This window comes from Pempheris klunzingeri, chromosome 11 (genome assembly GCF_042242105.1).
Source record: "Pempheris klunzingeri isolate RE-2024b chromosome 11, fPemKlu1.hap1, whole genome shotgun sequence".
In the NCBI taxonomy this organism is placed as follows: domain Eukaryota; kingdom Metazoa; phylum Chordata; class Actinopteri; order Acropomatiformes; family Pempheridae; genus Pempheris; species Pempheris klunzingeri.
In genome coordinates this window covers 4,852,391-4,872,754 of record NC_092022.1, presented here as the reverse complement: position 1 = coordinate 4,872,754, position 20,364 = coordinate 4,852,391, and the positions used below count along the sequence as shown (strand labels likewise).

The following is a 20,364-nucleotide window of genomic DNA, read 5'->3' as shown; positions in this document are numbered from 1 at the left end:
ATGGGTTCCCAGCGGACACTTCGAGCCGGCCGGACAGCGCTGCTCCTGGCGGGGCTGCTCGTGGCTCTGTGGCAGCGTTGCGCCGCAAGTTGCCCGGAGAAAGACTTGGAGGACAGAGAGGAGGAGGCCAACATAGTTCTGACCGGCACCGTGGACGAAATAATTAACATGGACCCGGTGCACAATACCTATTCTTGCAAGGTAAGTGTTTTCATGTATGGTTTCCATTGGTTCGAGGACGCAGACACCTGTTTCTCGCACGGCAGCTCCCAACAGGGTCTGTGTGGGGACCAGCACAAGTCACAATATCACTTAATACCTCTTCCCTCGTGTTTCTGATGGAAGCCATTGTCACCCACTTTGTGTTCCAACTCTGTCCAAGGCATCAACAGCTTGCCTGAAAAGCATTTTACAAACTCATCCATCCAGAATCATTTGGCAGCAGTTCCACGGACACTGACAGTAAATCCACTTTGCCTTCAGAAATAGATAGATGGTGTTTTTTATTTCCACTTACCAATTACATAGCTACAAGGGAGGCCTAACCGACCATGTAATCATCCCAAACATGCTGCACTTGGAGACTGGCCCCTCACCGGCCCCTGGCTGCAGCTCTCGCTTGATTTCTAGTCCTAAATGTTGAAAACAGGCAACTTTCATTTGCCAGTGGCATTACATGGTATTGTGAGTCATGCTTTGTTCGGTGGTGTTGCTGAGAAATCCTGCCAAAAAAAAAAGACAATAAATTGCAATAAGATCACTGTGAGGTACCATGGAAACTCCCAAACTATTCCAGTGATTGTTTTGGTCAAGATTTATAAGACTGTAAGAGACAATAACATGATTTTTTTGTCATAGGAAAGAATACTGACAAGTGCTGCAAGGTGTGCCCAAAGCCATACAGATGTGTAGATATGCTTTACAGTGTCATCAGAAACCTATGTGTGATAGAACTGAAACTGTAAATCATCTTTGTGTCGCAGGGACTTATATATCTCTGATTAAAAGACCACATCATCGCACATGCTGACAAAAACATCCAGCGCTCCTCAAATAAGCACATATTCAGTCAGGAAGCAGCCTCCCTCCATCCTCATTACATGTCCATTCATTGTGAAACTAACTTATGGACCGTCGTGAACTTGTGGTAGACCGCTCCATAATCTGTCAAACTAAACAAGTTGTGTTTGGTCAGCGCTCCCGCTGCTCTTCTCCTCAGCGCCCACTTGCTTCCCGTCTCTTGGTGAATGAGTGGAGTAGATTAGAGGCACACGGCTCCCCTTCTGGAAACAGAAACCACCACCAAGTGCTGAAATGAGACGGGGCAGCCAACAAGTAGAAGAAAGGGGCGAGCTTTACCGTGGCTGCGCATGAAACAGCCTTCGCTGCACTTCCTGTGATGCAGAACATATGGGTGCGCTGCACATGCAGTGATTTACAAGAGGCTCGACGCGTGCTGTATCTGGATTTTTGTGAGATTTATTCCAGTTGAAACGATCAATAAAGAGTGACTGTTATTCCATACAATGTCAGTGGAGGTTTTGGTAGCACAGGTAACGTTTTGAGTCATCACGGAGACATACATGCTCATCAGGGGGGGCAGGCGCTGAGGGAAACCCTGATTCATACGGCCCATAGCAGGATACGGGCCTCACATCTCTTAACAACATGCCAAATTAAAACATGTATGTTTTTGGTTGTGCCAAAAAGCTGTAACGTGTGCTGTTTCTTTTGTCGTTTGGCCAAAGGTCAGAGTCTGGCGCTACTTGAAAGGGAAGTCCAGCATCAACCGCGATATTCTCCTCGATGGCGGGAACAAGGTGATGATCGGCGGCTTTGGCAACCCCGGCATATGCGACAACCAGGTGGCCACAGGCGACACTCGCATATTCTTTCTCAACCCTGCCTCGAAGTCAGTGGGCCCAGAACACAAGAACGAACTTATGCTCAACTCAAGTCTGATGAGGATTACCCTGCGCAACCTGGAGGACGTAGAGCACTGTGTGGAAGGTAAGCAGCCACATTGTTGTGAATGGAACAAGGCCGATTTCCTTTATGGGATGCAATGTACAGCACACGTTGTTGGGAGTCTAAAAAAAGCAATTCAAAGACTGATAAACACGTACGGGAGTTAAATTGTAACACCGATATTGAGTGAAAAATTCAGTGTGGGATCTACGCCGTGGTATGAAGACACGCAGTAATTGTAAATCACTTAAAGCAGCAAGGATTTCATACACCGGTGGCTGCTGAAATTACACAGCCTCAGGCTCGCAGTGGCAAACTTTCCTGAAACTCCCTGAAACAAGGACATCTGAGTCATTTTAGGAGCTTTGTTGCCATGGTGAAGCTCCAGCCTTTCCAAGTGTAGCCTTGAGGTGGGTGTGTCTGATTAACACCTTAAGGACACAGGTTGAGTGGTTAAAGGGACGTTTCCCGACCTTTGCACCATATCGCTGGGCCATTTTATTAAGTCACAGGTGAAACTGAGTAACACTTACACACACACATAACACACAACGTGGGAGCTTTACAGGGCAACAAAGTTCCCACACTTTTTTTTTTTTTTTTTTTTTTTTTTTACAACTGATTCATTGCTTCCCACTTTTTTAACTTCACTGTGATAGAAACGCAAAATTCCTCTGTAACTCCAGAGAGACAAAGACTGCAGCAGCAGAAGCAGGCACTGAATGACTGGACCAAACTTGCCCACAAACGGAAATGCTTTTGTTGTTTGTTCTGTTGATTTGCATACCAGAACTTCAGCATAAAAAGAGTTAATTGAACACTTTTATTCTTCTCAGTCCTTATTTGGTTGAGAAGTAATTTGTCAGGCTCTTATGAGACGAACCATACAGCCATGACTAATAATCTCAGCATCTACCGTGACTGTGAGACTGTAGCAGCCTGTGCCCTAATGCCAGTGAACAGTGAGCTTGCTGCTGTTTAACTTTTACTGGTGCTTGACAATTTTGGCAGCTGTTCAAAGTTTGAATCTAACACTTAGATCGACCAGGAGCACCAGGGGGAGATGAATCAGAACACGAATCACCTTCCTGAAGGTTTTCACTGTTTCCCAGATGCAGGGTCTGTATTCTGGTTACTTTCCTCTGAACAGTTCTGGGTGGCAGGATGTTCCAAGGGATGGCGCTTGTTTGCAGTGTTAAGTTGCATTTGGCACACACATAAAACTTCTTCTGTTTGTCTGTCCAAGCACGAAACACTGCACTGCTAACCTTTTTATTCAGCCCCCCTCTCTTCGTTTTGGACTCCTGTTGTGGAGAGGGGAGTTCCTTGGCTCTGACAAACTGTCTAGAATGTGGCCTTTTTGTTTCGGGGCTTTGTATTTGAAGAGGGTTCCCTTCGCATAACCTGATTTTCTCATATCACCTTACAGTCGAAGGAATGGTGGTAAGGAAATACTTCAAGAAGTCATCAGGCAGAAGTTAGACAGAAATCATTCTTTAAGTCATCTGAAAGAAATCCTAAGTCTAACAAGTAATGTCCTTGGACCATTGTCAGATTTAGCCCCATCATGAAATCTTTATTTGTGGTATTGGGGAGTGAAATTGTGCCCCATAATTAGCTTGCATGTCTCCACCCGGTAGAGAATGAGCTGTGAGGCTTGTTCTAGTGCAGAGTTTTAATTAAGAGAGTCAAGTCAGATCCTATCCGTTCTGTGCAACCACTACCCCCGGAGACTGTGGGATGTCAGTGCAGCAGGACAAGACTCTACCTGCCGTAGCACTCATTGTACCCTCCTATGCTTACTCCTCATTCTTGACATTTTCGATAGCTAGGATAGACTCAGGAATGCCTGGCAGAGAGTTAGGTGGGGAGGCGCATTGTCTGAGGTGGAAGAAAAAAGGCTTTGTGTGAGCCCCTTGCCACCAAGAGCTTTGAGAGAGACACAGACACGTAGGAACACAAGATGAGTGATGTAGAATGAAGGAAAAACGGAGGAATTTTTTTGTACATGTGAGGACGTGAGGGATGTTGTGTTTGCTGTTGCATATTTGTTGTAGTTTGGATCGGTGCAGCGTGAAGATGGATGACTTCAGGCATTGTGTTTCACACCCTTTCTACCTCTGTGCTCTTCGCATTGGGCGGTGGCACTTCAGGGCCTCTCAGTCCATGTGTGCGATCGCTTGACTGCAGGCTTTTCATCTGCCACAGACCGACCCTTCCCGGAGTGTTTACAAGATCTCAGTAAACACTTGCAGTGCCGACCAGCTCTTTAAAACTTGCCTGCTATACTTTTTGCGCAATAGAATGCCCCCTTTTCTGTTACCTGATGCCTTATCTTTACTTACCAATGCCCTTACTCTAATGTCTGTGGTTGAAGTAAGAAATTGAAATAACAAAAAAGTGCAATTCCTCAACTCGAAATCTAAAACATCTCCATTGTTGAATTTGCACCTTGTTGGGGCCGATAACCAGACGGCCTTTGGCACTGAATCTCGTCCTTTGTGTGGTCCTCCAGCTACCATTCAACTAAATGTTGTTGTAGTCAACTGAGTTGTGCAGAGAGTCGACGGATAAAGTGTCAGAATCGACGTTTGCTATATCTTTGGAAACAAAGCTGAAGTCATTGTTTTGGATGACTGGGACAATTGTTCTTCAGATTTTGTAAAAACTTAAGAAGATAAAAAGCATGTGCTGCTTTTATTATCATTTCCATTTTGTTTTTTTTCCCCAATTCCTGTGTTAATGTCAACAAAGAGAGAAGGCGGAGGTGTTTAGGGGGGTTTAGAAGAGAGGAAGCCGTCTTGATGGAGAAGTGTTGAGCGTACAGGGAGACCTTATCTCTCTTGCTCTGTTTATCAGCTGCTTTTGTTTCAGCTCTTGATGACTTGATGCCAGAGTCTTTGCCTCAAGGCCCCGACGAAGAACAGCAACAAAGGGCTATTTCTTCCTTCTGTCTTCGTCTCTTCCTCTCCTTCCCTTTTTTTCATCTGTCTCTTTTTAGAGGAGAGATGAGCCAGTCAGAAGTCAGTGCACAGTCATGCAACAGCTGCATCAAAGATCGTTTCTTTGTCCCTTTGCGCTGCATCTATTAAAATACGTAGCACTGAGGGCTGCCAGTGTGCTTCACTGGTTGGACAATCAAAAGTCCATGTGGGATGTAAATGAGCAGCATTTTATGGCTCAACATACCGCTGGCTCTTTATGATATGTGTGTATGGCAGTCCAGAGGCTCACTGGTAATGGAGTTAGCCAGGCTTGCTGAGAACATGATGGGGGTCCTGATTTGCCAGCAGGTGGTCTTGCTTAATGATGGGCGAGCAGACAGTCCTGTGGAATGCTTCCCGGGGTGGGTGGGATGTGGGATGACTGTTTTAGCCCCCACCCCCTTCGCTCTCAGTGCTCCTTCACTGAATGAGCGAAGGCCTCACGGAAAACTTTGAGCTTTTTTTTCCCACTGTTTGTGCAAGGAGGAGGTCCAGAGTCGGCTGGAATTCCTAACCTGCACAAGCTCCTACCTGGCTGCCTCCACCCTCCTCACCATCTTGATATGTGAGGAGATAATGATAGAATATATATATATATATATATAGAAGAGCAAAATGGAGAAGAGTGAACACTTCAGGTTTTAGCCATGGTGTCTACTTGCAGATTTTTATAACGTAAATGCCAATCATCCATAGGGCAGCTGACCCCCTTGTTTCAAGATCAATTAAAGACACACTGAAAAATGCAGGGGTCACTTCACAATTACAGTTAATCAGTAACTCAGAGTCCTGGAAGATACTCATACGATGTTGAGATTACGTTGACTTGCCAGCCCAGGTTTACTTCCTGGATTAAACATCTGAGCTGAGCTGACATCCTAATTTGCCTCATGCTACAATGTGATGGTCTAAGCAATGGCTTCTTCTAGCTGATTTGGAGCATCCGATTGTTGTCCCATTTTATTTCACACAAATGTGATAGTTTCCTCTGAGTTTAGCTGAGTCAGTCTCAATTCAGGAGAGGTGGTCCGCCTCTGCTTAAAAACAGTTTGGGAAATCTTGCAGTAAGTATTCTCCCCTATAATTTAACTGTTCCACTCAACTACCACCTGCTCGTGTTTTAATCTTGCCAAGAAATTCTAGAGACAGATTAGAACATCGCTAGTGCACAGTGAAACATGACAACCTGCCATTTATTTGACCATCCTAGATATGACAGCATATGGCTTATGGGTAATTCCAAAGAGGAGATGGAGTTTATTTTACTGTGACTCTAAAGAGTGTGTGAGAACACTAAGAAGCCGCACCCAGGTGACTGAACTAAAGCACTGGGGTCTTTATCCAGTCCATGTCTACACAAGCAGCCTTTTGTCTTCAGGGAGTCATGGGAAGTCAAGAAGTCTGACTTTAAGGATTGGATTTTTCTCAGCCTCCTTGAATGGATTAGGCTATAGTCTAAGAGCGAGAGTTCATTTGCTTGCTGTAGAGCGTTTTACCAAAGGTGTAGCCTTGGTAAATCTGCGTACCCTGTGTGGCTTTCGTCAAAGCATTTATGCAGTGAAGTGAACAGAATTGGACAAATAGAAAGACTTGATGGAAGGCTTTGATGAAACAAGCAACAAAGGCTTGAAGGGTGAAGCAAGACCAATGGACCTGTTTTCCAGCTAGCCCAGAGTCCCTAGAGTTATTGCACATTTTAGATTTTAATTAAAAATGCGGGAGTGTAGAGCCTGCTTGGCATAGCGATAAAGGACTCCGAAATGAAAAAGCCATGAAAGATGGAAGAGAGCAAAGGAGGAACGGACCACTTAACCGCAGTCTGTTCACCTTGGCTTGAGTCCCAGCCTGAGCCAGGAGTGTATCAGTCTAATGCTGATAAGAATCATAGATGGTATGGATTGTATGGAAAGACACCTACATGTAGTGACATGCCTGTCACATTGAGATGTTAACATCCCCAAAGTGTACACTCAGACACGCTGTGCAGCACCTTGAACAAGTCATTTGATAGAAAAGATGACAGTCTGATAAACAGTTTTGTTGTAAAGCTCCTGAAATTGAAAAGAAGGTGTAAAGTTAGCTCGTGTCAAAGTCCCAGTTAAGCTCTTCTTTAGTTAAGGAACAGGAAAGTAGAACTGACCTGGGAGGCTCTGGGCAGGGACTTGGATGTACAGTGACCCGGAAACCTCCCTCTTCTATCCCAGACATAAAGAGCTCAGAGCAGCAGTCTGCATGAGATCTGGGCTTCCTCTGGGGAACTGGATCCGTGACAAAATTCTTGCTCCAAGACTGCATTTCTGAGCAGGGCAGCTGCCGTGGCAAGTGTGGCTACTTACTGTCAACACGCCAAAAACATCAGCTTTAGAGAAAAGGGTTTTGGTGGGACATCAGGGAGATAGCAGGAGGCCTAATGTGATTTGTATTTAGGTCAGCTCAGCTGTCACTCCTCAGCGGCTCAGATCAAGAGAAAACAAGGGAAGAAAATGAAAAATGTTTTTTTTCCTGCCCTGTAACTTCCTTTTTGTTGTAGGATACATAAGGGACTTCTCTGATAAGTCTTTCCTCAACAAATAGTTTGACAAACTTTAACTTCCACCTAGTGTGCTTGGTGAACACAATTTAAACCCTTTGTTTTTGATAGAAAGCAGATAATTGAACATAACCTCTAGCACTATGTGAGACTCAACCTCTCTCAGGCCCATTGCTGGACAAAAACAGGAAGACCCTAGTTCAGAAGTTAGTCACATCCTGTCACATATTGGATGTGGGCTGGAGATGCACTGACCCTGTTGTCCTGTTGTTGCACCTGTTGCATATCACCATCCATATGCATGGAAATGAGGCTAATTACATAAAGCTGGTATCCTTGTTTTTTCTTTAGCTATGTTTGAACATCTCTTGATACTAACATGCTGCTATAACAATCTTCGCTCTTTTGGGCACACTTTCCTCAAGATTTTGGAATGTGGCTGCAGGAATTTGCTCTCATTTAGCCACAAGAGCATTAGTGAGGTTGACCTCTGTGATGTTGGCTGACAAGGCCTGGCTCACAGTCTGCGTTCCAGTTCATCCAAAAGGTGTTCAGTGGGGGTTGAATTCAGGATGGATTGTGTGCATGATTAGGGAAAGGGTTTAAGTAAATTATATTGTTCGGGTTGACGGTAATTGTTGCAACAATTTAGAACTTTTAGTTGCACCAAATCATGTACATTAGTGTTGCTGAACCCAACTTTGAGTCGAATCCCACACATTACCACTATCTACAGCGCTGCACATACAGGAAGCAGGGGAGACTTGACAGTTGGGGGTCCCACAATCACAAACAAATCATGGGATGTACGACCTTTTCCCGTGCTATTTTGCCCCTCGGACAACAGCCCAGTCTCCCTTACTTCCCTTCCTCCCCCTCATCCACCTCTCTGTTGATGGGTCGTCATGGTGAACCCAGGATGAACGCCCCGCTCTCTTGTGGCTTGCCTTCCTCATTTCCTTCTGCGTTTGCCATTATCTGTATTTTGTTCTTCCTCCTTTCAGGTGTTATCCTCAATCACGTTCTCACAGTCTGATAATGGCCTGCACATGTGTCTGTCTGTCATCGCGTGTGTGTGTGTGTGTGTGTGTGTGTGTGTGGACATGTACCGGGCTTATAACATGTTTTAATTGGCTTTCTTGGAAGTTTCTTTTAAGTACTTTAGTGGCAGGGCTGATCTATGACAGTTTGCTGACCGTCGCATTTTGGGTTTTATGTCTCCATTTTAGGGACACAGCAATAAACAGAATCGACTATTGACTGTCACAGTTTTGGTGAGAGTTAGCTACACAGTGTGTTTCTGCTCCCAGTCTCAAAAAAGGGATATTGCAAAGATTATTTTTCTATGAACAACAAAGAAAATGAAACAAATATAGACATTTGCTGGTGTGACTGACATATCTTAGGTTAAGTAAAACAAACCTAGGGTACCAGCTTAAAATGCTGTACGGCAACAAGTTCAGGTAAGCATAGTTACACATGCTGTCACGAGAGCGACTCGCTTCATTTGTGTTTTAAGGGGCCACATTAGCTAAACAATGGCTGATGGACCCAACACTGAAGAAAAATGCCTTCACTGGTGCAGGAGCGAGAATGACCAGGAGGTTGTTTAAGAGGACAGATATCCAATCTGCAAAACCTGCTGGAAAAAAGGCACTCCTAATGGGAGCCAACACAGTTGGTAGGGAACTAAATATACATTGTCACTATGCATCACTTACAATCAACAAAGTAGCAGTGAGTTAAGAGTTAGGATTTCACTTGAGGGTAAACCAACAACAGGAAGCGGAGCAGTGCACCGTTTGAGATGTTCTCAGGCCACATGTGAAATTAGATTAAAAATGAAGCATGGATAACCGGTGATGATAACAACACTTCGGTTTATTGCTGAATTACAATAGTAATATTTTACCCTGGATAATCAATAATAATTAAACATACTAGATTTTGAATATTAAAAATCAACTGAAGCTGCAAAGTCCAAACAATGTTTCACTTTTAGCCCCTTTACTATATTATATTACTATGTTATTTGGTTTGAATGTTTTCGGGACAAAACACAGTAAAAACTCTGATTAAAAACGCACATGTGATTTTACACATCCGTAATGTTGTGAAATACATTAATGCATTACAATGAAACCGGGGTTTTTCCTCGACTATAATCCTACTCCGCTCTCACCTTTAACACACATAAAATTCCTTCGAGTCTTTTGTTGCTCCACCCGTCTCCCCCCCGACCACCTTCTTCTCCATTCTCACAGTTGTCATCTCCCACCTCCGAGTGTTTCCACCTCACAGCGGTTCCACCTGTAATTAGACTGGAATCCTTTGCCCTGTAAAGCTGTCATAGTCCCAACAACCAGGTGCAGTCCGTGCAGACCTGACACCAGCCTCTGAGCTACTCTCTGGTTCTCTTAGCTCCACCAAGGCCTAACAGCAGTTCATTTTTAAAGTCAGTTAAAGGATAATGCTGGTTTATTACAACGTGCATCTGTTTTTTAGAATTTTAAAAGGAAAGTCCACCAGTTTTACACATTGATGTGTGCATACAGGTTTTGGGGAGTACCATTGCATATGTTTTAAAAGTAGTATAAAGCATTTTGTGGCCCCAGAGGGAGCTGTGTGAAGTCTGTTAAAAAGTGATGTGACGTGAGTCAGCGTCAGTTGGGGCTGATGACTACAAGTTTAAAAATCTGTTGGTATGGAGTTACAAAGAAGTGAGCTTACCAGAGAGAGTAGCCCACTGCTTGGGGCTAGTGGCTCCAGGCTGCACGAGCCGCTACCAGTATAACACACCTGAATGTCCGACAAAACTGTTGGTGGGTGAGGTGCATTATTGGGAATGTAGGCACCGAGTTATAATAGAAAATAAGAACCAGTGGAATAATGTCTACATCTGTGGTTCCGCGGCATTGATTTTAGTAGATAGGTGTGTTTTGATTTGACAAGACACTGTTAATACAAAAATCCATTAACAGCTCTGGGGATTAACCCAAGAAGTCAGATTAGTACTTTGGAAATGTGAGAGTTTCCTTTGTTTTCTTGAGTTATGGAATCTGTGATATGTGTGTCTTCTGGCAAATCCTAAAGATGACAACTTTCCTGACAGATGAAACCTCTCAGGAATTCTCCCCCTACCCCCCCTCTCCCCCCTCTCTGCTTGCCCTCCAGGTTGACAGATTTGTCTAGCTGGAGGGAGGCTCTCGGCCTGCCCCTGTTGTTTTAGCCAACAATGGCAAGGACGTGATGGCTTTCAGAGACAAACAGAGATATCTGGCAGAGGATGTCTCACTAACTTGAGCACGTATCTGTACACACACACACACACACACACACACACACACACACAGAAAGACATAGACACAGACTTTACTTTATCTCTCCATCAGACTGAAATATAAACATAATGCAGTATGTGTTGCTATATCTGACCTAGCTGTTCCACTGTGATTGCTTTCAACACTGAAATTCTCCAAAATAATGAATGACTGAAACCATAAACTTAGCAGGGTTTTTATAATCAGTTCATGCAGAAAGGATTCTGAGATTTGGGTCGTGGCTCTACGTGAGCGCACAAACCCTTTCTTTATTTAAAAATTAGCTATCTTGATGCACTTAAAGTGGACTGTGACATCAAACTTTACCTTGTGTCTTTCCAACTCACAATGCACTGATGACATTTTTCCCATTCAACAGCTCAATGTAAAACTGATACTGATATGATGTGAATCTGGTCTGAGCTCATTGCTATCAATAGCCAAAATCTATGAGTCTAATAATGTAAAATTATGTGACCGACCTTATCAGGAGCCTGAGAAACTTGAGATGAATCTTTTACCAGTTAGTCAAACAGTCTGACGCAAATGAGTAACGAGAAATTTAATTACACTGGCAAATAGCATCAGCGTGCAGTAGGTCGTGGCTGACGCATAAATAGCAATTCAAGGATCTATAATGGAAATACTATTAGCTCTGAGGCATGTAGAACAGATAGAGATACATGCCTGACATTGATACTTCAGTTCGAATGTCTTTGACACCATAAATATTGTCTATTGGCTTGTTTTTTTTAATCCTGTATCTCCTATAGAGCCCTTTTTGTTCACTGTATGAGGGATGGAGTATAGCATACAAGGGAGGAAAATAGCTCTTGCAACAGTAGTAGCAGGGCAAAGGCAAGAAAGGGGGTGTAAAGTCCAAGATTAAAGAGTGTGAGTGATGGAAAGTAAGAAACCAGAGAATGGGGGGGGGGGCCGGAAAAAGTGGGGAAATTGAAGAGGAAGAAGGAAATGGATAAAAAGATGTAATAGAGTAGGCATTAAGGAGAAAAGAATTGAAGAAACACAAGGTTGGTGATGGTTAAACGAAAGTGAAGTGAGATGGGGGGACGTAGAGACGATGTTGTAGGAGTGAGGTGAGGGGATGCATCTCCACTGTTTTATGTTGAGACGGGCATTTCTGAAGAGTCTCAAAATTTCCTCACTTAAAACTGAAACTGTTGGTCGGACATCATAAGAAACATTTTTTTCTGTAATTTGGGTAAAATGTCCCTTTTTTAAATGGCTCTTTTATCACAATAACAGGTACACGAAGCCTGGGCCTTCAAAGAATAATTAAAAATGCCCAGATTAACAGTATCGTCTCTTTCACACTTGCGCTGTACTACGACTCACAAAAGAGGGAGGCAGACTTGTAGCGAGTGCCACGAGGCAGCTTTCGGCATTTTCCAGCAGAAGCATGGCGCCTCAGAGAGGCTTGGCCCGAGGGAACAAGATCTATCACAGACTGTGAGCTGTTGCCAGAGGTATGCCCAGATCAGCCTCTCTCCGAAATCCTCCTTATTGTCCCCCTGATGCCCTTTGTACTGTATTACCTAGAAACTGTGCCCTTATTACCATACAGCGCTGTCAGCCATTTTGAAATGACCTCAATCCTCTTGTGACCATGAGAGCAGCAGCAACAGAAGACGTTTCTACATCAATTTTACTGAGAGGTGATTTCTTTCCCCCTGCACTGTGAGTGGGTAGAGGCATGCCCTGGAAGAACTCTTGAAGCAGGCATGTTTGAGAGGGCTCTTGGAAAATTATACGAGCTTTGAGATGGATGGAGGCGTTGGAGTGGAGTGGTTGGGTTTGCACTGTTCCGGATTTTCAGGCAATGTGGCCTGCTTAGACGGGTTGTCAGAAAAATAGTATTGTAGATAAATCAGACCTTCCTTTTTAGGCTGTGCTCAACAGGACCTCTACCAGTTTGTAAGGGCACTGCAGTGTTTCTTTGTAGACGACAGATCAGCATCAATCTTTCATGGCCAGATATTAGTTTTGTCGAGCGCAAAGAGTTCTGCTGAAAGTCAAGCGCAACAGCTAGTTGGAAAGAGTTGGAGATGTATTGCAAATCTGTCTCAATTGAGTGGATTATGTTCGTAAGCAACGTTTTGTACCGATCGATAATTTGACCTTTCTATTTCTCAAAGATTTGATTGGGAGGAGGTGGAGGTGTATGGTTGCACTTTATTCACAGACAAACTTTCATTGTTGGTGTGGATTTGTCTCACGTCAAACAGCAAAATATACATTATTATTCATGCTTCCACAAGTTTTTGGACTCTCTGCAGTTGACCATCTTGAGGTCGTCAGTGCAGCATTACTCATAATGCACAGGAGCACCAATGTGTTCATTAAGTGCGAAAATGTGAAATGTCTTGTGTGTTATTGGCTCCTTGGAAATATTTGCTTTTGCTTTGTCTCGGATAAATGAAATGAATGTCTAATGGAGTTTCAAAGGTTGAGCAACACAGATAACACCAACATTACTTCCCCTGTGCACACGCAATTGATCGTGATCAGATCTCAGATACAAAATTCCCACTGGAATCCCCCCGGGTCCTTTTTCACCTCATTCTGGCAGGGTTCATGCTGTTTCCAGGCATCCCAATTCAATTCGGTGGGGAAGAGTGAAAGGCAACAAGTCAACCTCCAGTTAGCCTTTACCTGAGGCCAAAGGGAGTGTGATCGGGGTAGGGTCTGAGGGGTGAACTCGGGGTCAGACGTTTTCGCACCACTTAAAGAAACCCTTGACACATTCCCAGAGTGAGGATCAGTCAAGTAATCCACATTCTTTTCCAACTAAGTAACAACTATGCAGAGCTCTGATGAATTTCCCCCTAATATTTTTAAAGTACAAAACTGCAACTTTGTGCTTTATGCACCAGATATAATCTTTGTTTGCATTTGAAACTCAAAATTAAAGCTGACCACATGGCTGGCCCGTGAATGTCTCAGTTTAACACGTTTGCTGTATTGAAATAAGGATGTGTGTGTATATATGTCTGTGTGCTTTTGACCTTAAGTACGTCCACCCCCTTCCTCTTCTTTTCATTGCTTCATTGGTTCTAGAGTGGTGTATTTGTTGGTCCCGCTCAGGCCAAATCTCTCCCTTTGTCCCCATGTGTGTTTCTGCATGTCCGTCTGTATGTGAGTCACCCTTAAAACACACTGCTGGTTCTCCATCTATGTCTGTCCCTCTGTCTCTCAGTATGGCTCTCTCTTTCTCTGCTCAGTCTGTGCAGATTGAACTCGCTGGTTACGATGCTAGCTGAATCTTGATCAGCTCCAATTTACATCTAGACAATGGTGGGAGTTGAGAGGCGATTTCTCTCCTCTTTTTCCTCTCATTTCCCCTCCTTGAACCCCCTGTTCCTCTTTCTTCTGCTCCCTTCTGCTTCTGTGAAGTTGCCAGCAGCCCCCACCGCTCCTCCCTTATTGTGTTTTTGGGAAGATGTCTTGTGAGACGGGATATAAAGGATAGAGAGGGAGCCTCCTCGACTGTAGACTAAACTGAATGCTTCTGGACTTCATCTTTGCTCCTGTGGACACAGACCTCCTGATAATGAACTCCAAACACTTCAGTGCACACACACACACACACACACACACACACACACACACACACGTTAAAACTAGCTGTTGATGGCATGGCCAGCCTTCTGTCAGGCTGTCTGTCCATAGTGTCTTAATGGCATTGTGCATACATGACAGTACCGTCAATTAACACAAGCTTCATTTGGTATCCATTCTGGTGTCACATTCTGACATGGCAATTCAAATACTAATCCTCCTCGACACAATGCACCCTCACAAATAACAGGCTGCTCTGTGCACAAGCATAAAACATCTCAAATTTGACTAAGTGCAGCAAACTAAAACTGACTCGGCATAATAATTGCTGTTTAGACTAATTGTATGTATGAGGACAGCTAGGTGGAGAGGCCTGTCAGGGTGCACTTCAACTGTTGGAAAAAAATTTGTATTCCGAGTTATTTTAGTTCATTTCACAAAATACTGTTTTACTGTTGTATTAATATAGATATCGAGTGTGGGGGGAACGTATTATTTCATAATACGTTACAATTTGACATTTAATAGCCCCTGTAGCAGTCTGTTATTTTATCACTCAGGGTGTGGTGGGTGGGCTGAGTAGCAGCTGTCTGGTAATTAGAAAAGTAACTGTTTAATTTAAGTTTAATTACGAATGAGTGATTTTAGTGATGTAACTCGCCGAACACTGTGGATAGCTGTAGGTCTGTAGCACAGCTTATGGTGGCCTGCTGTAACTGATATAATGCTCAGGAGTAACTAAGCTTATTAGAGCTGAGGTCCAACGCAAACAAATGAAGGACAGACCAGTATATCTTCATTCAAACCACCAGAATAACAGATTTGGCTTGTTATTTGCTGTATTTGGCTTGGAAATGAGACTCAACCGTTGTGTTTGAAATTCGCTGTCTGCAGGATGTAGAGTGAGTTATTGAATTTCAGAAAAAAAAATATCAGCAGCTGCTCGAGTGGTCCCATTCATCAACAACTCCATCAACAATTCTTCACATACTATGGTCTGACTTTGCTCTGGGAGAGTGAGGATCTTGCTGATTGCACCTAAATTAAGAAATGCCGAAAAAGTGAGATCATTCCAACACAAGGTATATTTCATATAACAAAATAAATCCACCACATTCTATCAAAAATAATTGAACACAGTGGAATCGCATTGCAAACTAATGGAGTCTCCAATGCAAGTTGAGTATTTTTATACTGGACAACTAATTTCATGTTAAGAATGACTGTGCCCTCATCCCATTCTCTGGAACACTTGACGCCTCGTACGTAAACATTATCCCTTAGTTGAAAGTCATAACAAATGGGAAAGGTGGCCACCAAGTCAGGGGGCCCCGTCTGCAGGCTAAGAGGCATTCTGCCTCAAGCTTTACTGCTGGTGGATTACCTGCAGTCAGTCACAGCCGTCGTGTTTTGGATTTGCCTGCTTTAGCCCCGCCATCACTCCCGCGAAGACGCCGAAATGAGATCCACCATGCAAATCACCTGGTTGGTTCGAGATGAAGGGCTGACAGTTCTGATAAAGGGTGACACCCCATCACCTCCCCTTTCTGGATAACCAGTAGAGAGTCTGAAGTTTATTAAAAAGCCCCTTTCCCAAGAGTGCACTTTTTCCATCTTAGCTACATTAATGGAGATGTGCAGGGTGCGATGACGCCAAGACGCATGTGTGCTCATGGGTCGTCCTGACTCTTGTGTGTCTCGGTGTGTGCGCTGGTGGATTGTGTGCTTGTCTGTATTGTTGTGTGTGTTTTTGGAAATACACATGAATGAAGAGCAGCCGCAGCCTCTTTCTCTCAGCCGCTAGGGCAGAGAATGAAACCTCTTGAGGGCGAGCAGACGGCTTTTTAATTTCACTCCTCTCCGCCGCCGGTCGGCTGAATTAACAGGAATTGAAATGTGCAGAGAAAAAAGAAGTTTTTTTTTTTCATCAGCAGCAAACTTCAAGACCAAACTGTTATCAGACTCACTCATCTATTCAGCACTGAAAGGGAGTTCTTATTTTCTATTTTTATTGTGTCTGCCAGTGCGGTGTACAGCGAGTGTTGTGGAACACGCACTCAGCGTTGGGGCAGATTGTAAATTCTCACCCTCAGGCCACCGCCAGAGCCTCTCCTTTTAGATCAGTGTTGACAAAAGCTTGGAGGCCGGATTCTGGTGGGGTGTGGAGGCATGGGGGGGGGTCCTTTGTTGTTGACTTCTTGTCTTTTTGAACTCTCCCCTCCCAACCACCTGTCTTCCATCATGGCCGATTATCAAAGCTCTGAAGCTGGGCTCAGTGTGCACACTTACCTGCTCTGTACTTTGAAAATGATGTTCGCCGTTCTTGCCTTTGTCTCGTTGTGAGACGAGCAGTAATCAAAAATGCTTTGTGTAGCTCATGGAAGGAAGGAAGAAGGGTTCATAAAAAGAACGACCCCCAGTCGTACGCCACCTTGGAGCAACCTCAAGTTCATGGTAGGAGGAACTATTGGCAGGAGAAAGGATTAAGGAGAGGGACCATGGCGGCTCAGAAGAATCGGGGTATTGTTGCGGCCATCAAAGCGTAAAGAGAGTTCTGAGAGAGCGAAGGCGAAGGGCGGTATTATGGAGGGTCAGTGCCGTCCTCACTCTCCACCACACACCAACGCTCATACAAAGTTTTGAAAGTTAGGAAAATGCTCACCCGCATGTTTTCAAGGTTAGGAATACGCTTGAACTCTAATATTCTTCTATTTTTTCTTGGTGTTTCATTTACACAGTGACTCATGTAAACCAACAGTCTTTTAATATCTGAAATGAAACGTGCCTGCCTGTCATTGTGTTTGTTTGTCGTGTGACAATATACATTTATTGATCAGGGCATAAAGGAATTCTGCAAACTTTCGCAATTACATTTATAGTAAGAATGTAGATGTGATGATAACGACAGTCTGTCCATTTTTGGTTTACGTACCTTGACAATACTTGAAAAGTGCTTGATTTTCACTCTTTAAAAGTTGTACAGTCTTTAGTTTGAGCTGAAATATTGCATTGGCATGAATGTGGCAAGGCCAAACTCGTGTTCTGAATCCCCCCCCCCCTCAATTTGTCAAAAGGGCTTACTGCACACACATTGTGATATTTATGAGCGCCTTAAAGTAATTCCGTAACCCCAAAAACCATGACCATAACCCTCTTGACATCATAACATAGTGAACAGCTCTCCTCCTGTTTTTATGGTCTTTGCTGCAGTGCATTTCACTCCAGAGTGGTCAGCACTGTTTGGTTGTTTGAGTTGAGTTTTTTTTTTTAACATTTTCTTCATGTCTTCAGCCGTCGTCGCAGTGCTAATATGACCACCCAGCTCCTAAAAATGGATCAGCACTAGTAGTCAGAAAGCCCCACACACATGCACTTCCCCCCCCCCCAGCACGCTTCATCCTGCCCATTCCGGGTGAGGGAGACAGGTTCTCATGTTGGCAGATTATTCACGGGGATTTCGTTCTAAATGAGGTGAAATTATTGCTCTCTGTGAAGCGGGTCTTTCAGAAGTCACTGCCAGGGCTCGAGCTGCTCCTTTTTGTTCTGCTTCCTTTTGTTGGCCTGCATGGCAGAGTAACCTGACCCTGGCTGTGACCGGCGCTCTGCTCAAAGAAAAAAGAAAAAAAAAAAAGGCCATTTTTAGCAGTGACTTAAAATTTCAAGGAACGTTTAACGATGAAGATGTGTGCTTGGCTGTCTGTTACTCTTCTATGATTTCTTTCTTTCTTTCTTGGCCCTGACTGAGACATATTCAAAAACATAAGCATACACAAAGCGGAGACCAAGAATTATGACGTTTCCTAGTTAGCACAACTTAGCACTCAATTCCCACATTCTTCACCGAGTCCTCAGGGGAAGGGATTGCATGTTGCTGTTGCGTAGTTCTGGGTATTTGCTCTTTCCAGGCTCGGCTGTCTGCCTTGCTGTGGGCCTCTGTGTGTGTGTGTGTGTGTGTGTGGAAGGACTTGCGTGGTCACTCAGTAGTGCTTTAAATGCCTGTATGCACAAACACCAGGCCACTTTGATGTCTAGACTGCATGTTTATTCAACATGTGAAGACAGTCAAGTGAAAAGTGCACGTAAACTCAGCTCCTGTTCTTCCCCTTTCAAACTCTCCTCCTCCTCCTCCTCCTCTTCCTCCTCCTCAGTCATCCTTCAGGTAACCCTCCTGGCCCCCAAGTCATCTGCAAACATTGTTAACATACCCGAAGCGATGGCTGTCAGCCTCTCCCAGGGGGCAGGAGGATATTTGCGAAGGACTATTATCAGCTTTCAATACACGTTCAGTCATTCAGATAGTCTCAGCTGAACAGCGGCCAAATGCAAACATCACAGTTAATTTTTCCATTCCAGATTTATCCACTTGCTTCATTCCTTTCCAACTTGGGAGCGTCCTGTTCTGCTCTGTCGCTCACAGAGGACTGAAGCGTGAGGGAAATCATAGGGAGATGAGAGCTTGTGGGGCAGAGCCAGGCTACACTTGGAGTCCTCCTCTGACTGGGAGGGGGAGGGGGAGGGGGGTGGGGGTGCGGTAGCTGTAGTTGGGGGTCCTCTGCTGCTGTTTGGCCTTCCCTTTTGTCTCCCTAATGACCTGGCCGCGTAAAGTTAGCCGCTCTATTCTGGAGGCATTAAGGGTCATTTTACCTGACGACAGCCATTTCCCCCATCTGTAGCCTGGGGGCAGGGAGATGTGAGAGATGTTCCTCTCCACTGGGAAACCACAGTGTCTTTTTGGGGAGCAGTATTAACCATATTACCAACCACAGTTTACTGTATTACAGTTTTTTTAACAATGAAGAATGCACAGATGTGTCTAACAATCTCTGTTCTGTGGTCTGTTAATGTGATAATGTGGAACTTAATCGTTCCCTTTGAGGACTTTTCCTTTTGCCAGTCTCCCTTCCACATGGAGGTCAGAGGTCAGGATTTAGTTGCACCACAGCAATCCTGAAGCTGGCAGGGATCTGCTGTCTTACCTAAAGACCCTTCAGCAGGGCAGATGATTGCTGCCACAAATGTTTGAACCTCTAGCTTTAATCCCACAATTGAGGGCAGACTCACTACTACAACTGCTCAGCATCCACCCCTCTTACAAATGCATTGTCTCCAACTGCAGAAATTTAAAAAGATATCTTTTTCAAACCCTGAAGGTTTCTACATCAGTCTCATACTTACTGGTCACACAGATGCATTTAAAGCAACTCTTGCGCCAGCGACTCTCAAAGTGTCCTCATCAATCATGGTTAATCAACTTACTGGGACGTTTTAGGGACACATGGACAGGCACGTGGACAAGTCCTGGCAGCAGCCCTGAAAGACATCGCATCTATTTCAGTGGGCCACTTAAACATATTGATTCAGCCTCCGTAAAATGTCCCAGATTCTCTTTGAAGTCACTCAGTGCTCTCAATGTACACTGAACTAGCAAGCAGATGTCCAAGATGCAGAAAGTCACATTTATGTTGTACAGATAGGCTATAACCAAACCTTCCTGTAAACACGGAGTTAGATAAGTCAGAATTAGAGGAAACCTAATCTGATTATCAGAACAGGGCTACTTGTGTCTCCTTTAAATTACTTTTGCATGTTTGCGTCTGGCTGCTTTAATCAAAAGGGTTGCTTACTGAATGAGATAGAGGGAGATGTTTCTGCATGCAAACATGCATTGGAAGTACTAGTAGTACTAGTACTAGTACTAGTACTACTAGTACTAGTACTAGTACTAGCGCAGAAAACATAATGGCAAAACAACCCAGTATCAGAGAAACCTGCTGCTGAGTGCCAGTTTTTGATTTTTTTACACATCATGTAAACTCAACATAAGTTCAGTTGGGGAACTGATTTAGTACCAAACCACATAAATGCGCTAATAAAACCATCATCCTAACCTGGTCATTCACAGTGATCAGTTTTTAATGCCCTCATAAATGTAATGAGTGAGGATTAAGGCCAGAGCATGAGCTTTCTTATTAGCATTCAGTTG

At 44.1% G+C, this 20,364-nt stretch overlaps 1 protein-coding gene across 1 annotated transcript in view; it reads left to right on the top strand.

Moving 5' to 3' along the window:
• Positions 1–20,364, top strand: part of agrn (agrin) — a 233,982-nt gene continuing 213,618 nt past the window's right edge. The window contains exons 1-2 of the mRNA XM_070839320.1: positions 1–201; positions 1,749–2,010. Of these exons, the coding sequence (XP_070695421.1) occupies positions 1–201; positions 1,749–2,010 (463 nt within the window). The remainder of the gene's footprint in view (positions 202–1,748; positions 2,011–20,364) is intronic.